The sequence below is a fragment of the Micropterus dolomieu genome, linkage group LG10 (genome assembly GCF_021292245.1).
Source record: "Micropterus dolomieu isolate WLL.071019.BEF.003 ecotype Adirondacks linkage group LG10, ASM2129224v1, whole genome shotgun sequence".
Lineage (NCBI taxonomy): Eukaryota > Metazoa > Chordata > Actinopteri > Centrarchiformes > Centrarchidae > Micropterus > Micropterus dolomieu.
Window position 1 is genome coordinate 17494948 of NC_060159.1, and position 6000 is coordinate 17500947.

At 41.4% G+C, this 6000-nt stretch overlaps 1 protein-coding gene across 2 annotated transcripts in view; it reads left to right on the forward strand.

Annotated features, from left to right (window-relative positions):
- Positions 1–6000, forward strand: part of LOC123977963 (protein eva-1 homolog A) — a 93364-nt gene that overhangs the window by 33497 nt on the left and 53867 nt on the right. For both annotated transcript variants that reach the window (XM_046061051.1, XM_046061052.1), the window contains exons 2-3: positions 2258–2481; positions 4464–4587. In XM_046061051.1, coding sequence (XP_045917007.1) covers positions 2258–2481; positions 4464–4587 — 348 coding nt within the window. The remainder of the gene's footprint in view (positions 1–2257; positions 2482–4463; positions 4588–6000) is intronic.

Below are 6000 nucleotides of genomic sequence, written 5' to 3' on the forward strand. Positions count from 1 at the left end.
TTCCCCCTCTCAAGAAACTCCTCCTCCAAGTGGCCCGTGCGAATTCAATCATCCATCTTTGGTCCTCTCTGTTTCACCCTCTTTATAACCTCGGCCGTTCCCATGGTTACACCGCTGTACTGGAGGCTCAGTTAACTGGAGGGCTGCACAAACTCGTGGTCTCTCATGGCACTGGAGCTTCGCCAAGAACCAGCCCTAATAATGTGATTCTGTTACACCAACGCCACACACCCTGGCTTCAAGAGCCAAGCAGCGAGGCTTGTTCCTACCACGTTGTTTGTGTTGACGTTTTGTATGCGTGTGTGTGTGTGCGTGTGTGTGTGAGGTCTCGCTGCCAGGGGAAATGCCAAGTTCTCTCTCTCTCTCTGTGGAATGTGGCGGGCAAAGCAGACCTGTGCGTGAGCGGGAGAAACTAGTTAAGCCTCACAATGATAGAAAGGACCAGCATTTCAATAGTGAAACCATAAGTGCAATTCCAAGAACTAGACAGTTTCTAGTTCACATCCTGATAATATTTTACGTACCATGCAAATAATCCCTAACAAACCATAAAATAGAATATCCATGTACACCTGTTGTCCATTTTCACATCCCAGCCGCAGGTGGAAACCTGTTACTGTGAGCAATGATGGTTTAATAACCACCCCCATTTAGAGTGAGGCTGACCTTTCAAAGCCTGGGCCTGTCTCTTGTTCCTTGCACCTTTTAACTGTGGCCATGGTGATAAGGGGGACAATGTGTGCGTTTTGTGTGTATGTGCATGCGTGCCTAATGTGTGTGTTAGGGGACACTGTTTATTTCCTCTTCCCTACCAAACACTAGCCAAAAAAAGGTAATTGAATCACAGTGTGTCCACTTACTAAGTGTGTGTGAGCGTGTGTGTGTTGACTTCTCTGTAAATGTGTTTGCAGAGCACTTAAAATGAAGCTTGAGCTTGCTTTGGAAGGTGTTTCCGGTTGTTGAACAAGTTTTAAAAAAGTTAAATGGTTTCAGTTGAGTTTAATTTAGATATTGACCTGGATAAATTTGGGAAGATAAATTACATTTTTAAAATGTTTTTGAATATCAATGTCTTACTTTGATAATTAACAAAATCTTTGCCATTGTTTGCCGGATATCTTGCCTGTCTTGGTTTTTAAGTTCAGAAATCGGAGAAGCTAAAGCAGAGTGTTTGTTTCTCATCTGCTGCAGCCAGCACATAAACAGTCCAGATAGGTCCAGAAAGACATTATATGACAGTGGCCAGCGGACCAACTCTCTCCTTTATCTGTGCTTTTCTTCTCATGTGCAGGCTGGAATGTTAATGGTGGCTTTGTGATGGGTTCACTTATCTTGTGTGACTGACAGGCTGACTGGCAGGTCTCAAAGACTCTAAATGGGAAAGTAGAGTTTGCCTAGAGACCCAGATGAAAGAATAAAAAGTCACACGGTGTTTGTTCCATTAAATGGTTTATGTAATATTTCTATTCATGGTCTTGATACCAATTGGTTGTTTTATGCAAGTAACATGGTTAGGCTACTGGCAGGCAAAAAGCATGCTAATAGAAATTGAGCCTGAAGAGTGGCAACTAACTAGCTTTAAGAAAGAGAGGTCCAGCATGATGTCTGGGTAGGTGTATCTGAAGCTTCTAGTAAACAGTTCATCACACTGTCAGAACCACGTGGATTTTAAATTGTTTTTTGCTATATGAATAAATATGATGACCAACACCCAGCCTGGTAGCATTTTTTAGAGCTAGCAATGCCTTGAAATGCTCTCAGAAAATTCCAGTAAGTAGGTACTATATGTGTGTGCTGTATCCTTGTATAAAAAATGTAATAATGTCAGGCTTTAAAAATCATCCTTGGCAGGTATTTTTTCATATCAAACACAAGAGTATGTGCTAAAGCCATGACCAGAGGGCTGACACTAACAGCTAAATAAGCTAAAGCTTTACCCTGTCTGTGCTGTTGCGGCATTCTAGGCCTGCCCTGGAGGCATCTTTTAGATGTAGGCAGTAATCTGTCAGGGCTTGCTGATATGCAGCACTACCAAATGTCAATGGAAACACTCCATTATTGAACAAAAAAGATGATTTAGCTGGGGCATTGGGGCAATGCTGTTTTCAGTGTAGTGAAATTAAATTTTACAGCCGTAGGATCCTTGTACTGCACATGTAATGCAAATTATGCTATAGGGCTATAATATGCAATCTTTTTTTTGTGCATTCAGTGATGGTCAAAGGTAACAACTGCTTTGGCATTTCCTGTCTCATAGGTTACCTGTCCAAAGTGTTGAGGAATTATACGGAGCAGGCCTGTGACGGAGACTTCTTATCTGTTCGCTGCCCGCCCCGCACCACCATCACCGTCCAATCAGCTTTTTATGGAAGAAGAGGCGCCTCTGACCCCCAACAGTGTCCTCAGACCTACCAGGCCCTCCTAAGTTCTTATAACGCTCGGGAGGATGATCGATATTGTTCTGTGTCCACTGCACTACAGGTAAATAACTAAGTTATTTTAGTGACTGAAAATTATAATGTTGTTATCATTATGGTTAGTTTTCTTCTTTTTTGAAAAATGGGCAAAATTGATTAAAGTTTTTCAAAGTCTGTGTACATCTCATCCCTTTTTTCCCACTTCCCTCTGTTAGTCCACTCTTGACACACACACACACACACACACACACACACACACACACACACACACACACACACTGCTGATCCTGAGAGAAAGTGTCCTGTTAAATGGTCAAATTCGTCAAGGGTTATATTTTGGAGGACCACTGATTATGTAATCCTTTGTGAGGATGTTTTCCGGCAAATTACACTCTCTAAAGAGGAAGCAGGCTTGCGTGTTCCCTTGACACAAAGCGATTTCATGGGGTCTTTGCCTTAGCATCCTCTCCTAAATTGGGATGCTGCTGGACTAGAACCCCCGCTTTGCAGCACCAATACAAACACACACAAACACATCCTCTTCAGCATTCATTCTGTTTGGTTTATTCTTAGTCCCCCTGCCTTCTAGCGTCGAACACCCTCCGTTTCCATAATGGACAGGACAGCCATGAATGCACAGACACAGAGAGCGCATTGTGTTGAAGTGAGAGAATGACTGACTGCTGCGCCACCCACATTAGTACAACCCTGAAGAATCCCATTGTACCACCTGTTCATGACCCTTGGTTTGCTGGTATTGCCATATGAATGTCTCCATTTATAATGCTTAGTTCAGGCATGTCCCAAGAAGGGCACCTATGAAATGTCCATAGATATAATAAAAGTTACTATTACCAAGCACAAGATCTTTGTGTGTGTCTGCAACCAAAAGTTCAGAAACCAAAGGTATTTGAAAGAAAACCGAGAAAAACATCAAATCCTTACATTTAAGAAGCAACAATTATGAAAGTAATTGTAGATTGGTTTTCTGTCAATCAACTATTTAGTATTTAGTTTAGTAACTATTGACCAGTTACTTCACTAATCCAAGCAATCCTTATATTAGAAATTCTAATAGCAGTATTCAACATTGCGGTAACAGATTCTCAGTCTGAAGGATGTCCATTTTCCATCATGGTACATATATTTTCTTTCTTTAATGACATGTGATAAAGAGATCTATGTATCCCTGGCTATTCTTAACTTAGAATAGAATGAGGCTGGTTTTATTCTATATTTTTCTTATTGTCAAGAAAATCCAATGACCAAAACCACAAATGTATTAGTTCATCACTCACCACTTTATGGCTCCCCTACCCTTTCTGTGGCACCCCAAGCCCAGTCTTTCCTACAAGACAGGTAAATCCTTCAAAACAGGTCAAGAATATATACATACCTTTTTTTAAAGTATTTTATCAGTATTTAACAGCCGGGCACTGCACAGAGGAATAAGCTAAAAAAGGCTTTGGTTACTCAGGCACTTCTTAATTTGTATACTATGTCTATTGTTGGTTCTGGTCTTTTCATGGGATTTTACCAGGGTTTTCTTTTAAGTTTTCACATATTAATCATTAAAATCACTCAGAGTGAGGACCTGCATATGTATTTGTTGTGTTGTAGGGGGAAATACTCAGATATCCCTTAAGTTGCTCTGCTCTGTAACAATTGCTTCTCCTTTTATGTTATATTTGGGAGAAGGCTCTGAACAGAATCCACTCAGCCTTTTCTTCCAGTGAGTGGGATCTCAGTATGGGAGAATGTATTGTGTTGGAATGTGCTCACCTGGGTTACAGCCGGCTAAAGAAGATGAAACTAGAGAAGCCAACGGATGCCAGGAAATGAGTGGAGTAGAGCTTTGCAAAGATTTCTTTCTCCCGTTCCCTTATGTGCTCCTATCCTCCATAAAGTATTCCCATGGCAATAAGCAGCCTGTTTGAAGTTGTTTTATGTTTGCCTTCTGCTGGTCTCACTGTAGTTGTCTTATTGTCCTCCCTCTAAACCTCTCTTTGGTCTTCTCCCACTCTCTGTCACTCTTTCCTTCTTTAGAAAATGCTGGACGAGTGCCAGGACAGAAGGAGCTGTCAAGTCCTTGTCAACAGCCGTGTGTTTGGGACAGACCAGTGTCCTGGCAGCAGTAAATACCTCATTGTCTGGTACAAATGCAGACCTAGTAAGTCCCTCATCGCCTCAAATCCTGACAGTGACACACATTTCTGTCCTTCCCTGTGCTGGGACTGTTTCTTTCTCTTTTCTCGCATACCTCCACATTCAGTCCAAAATACACCAGGGTTGGGATAACTTCATTTGTACCTGAGACTGCATGAGTTACAGGAAGTCCATGTCCACATTCTGGTTTAATTGTGTACAGCTGAAGTTTTAGATTTCTTTACTTGATCAACCCTAGGTCTTCACTGTTGAAATTTATAAAGTATCAAATTATTAGAGCTGGGAGAAGTGTTGCTTTGTAATGCACATCCTCCTTTCAACCAAGGCCATCACAGGAAGGGTTGACTTACACTAAAATTATCAATTTCCATATAATATATTGTATACTGTAGACGCAGGCACATTTTTATCTGAAAAATCGTTTTTAAGGGGACAAACCACAGTGCATTTACAGGTGCTGGTCATATAATTAGAATATCATCAAAAAGTTGAGTTATTTTAGTAATTCCATTCAAAAAGTGAAACCTGTATAATGTATACATTCATTCCACACAGACTGATATATTTCAAGTGTTCATTCCTTTTAATTTTGATGATTATAACTGACAACTAATGAAAACCCCAAAATCAGTATCTCAGAAAATTAGAATATTGTGAAAAGGTTCAATATTGAAGACACCTGGTGCCACACTCTAATCAGCTAATTAACTCAAAACACCTGCAAAGGCCTTTAAATGGTCTCTCAGTCTAGTTCTGTAGGCTACACAATCATGGGGAAGACTGCTGACTTAACAGCTGTCCAAAAGATGGCCATTGACACCTTGCACAAGGAGGGCAAGACACAAAAGGTCTTTGCTAAAGAGGCTGGCTATTTACAGAGATCTGTGTCCAAGCACATTAATAGAGAGGCAAAGGGAAGGAAAAGATGTGGTAGAAAAAAGTATAGAAGCAATAGGGATAATCGCACCCTGGAGAGGATTGTGAAACAAAACCCATTCAAAAATGTGGGGGAGATTCACAAAGAGTGGACTGCAGCTGGAGTCAGTGCTTCAAGAACCACCACGCACAGACGTATGCAAGACATAGGTTGCTGTTGCATTCCTTGAGTCAAGCCACTCTTGAACAAGACACAGCGTCAGAAGCGTCTCGCCTGGGCTAAAGACAAAAAGGACTGGACTGCTGCTGAGTGGTTCAAAGTTATGTTCTCTGATGAAAGTAAATTTTGCATTTCCTTTGGAAATCAAGGTCCCAGAGTCTGGAGGAAGAGAGGAGAGGCACAGAATCCACGTTGCTTGAAGTCCAGTGTAAAGTTTCCACAGTCAGTGATGGTTTGGGGTGCCATGTCATCTGCTGGTGTTGGTCCACTGTGTTTTCTGAGGTCCAAGGTCAACGCAGCCGTCTAACAGGAAGTTTTAGA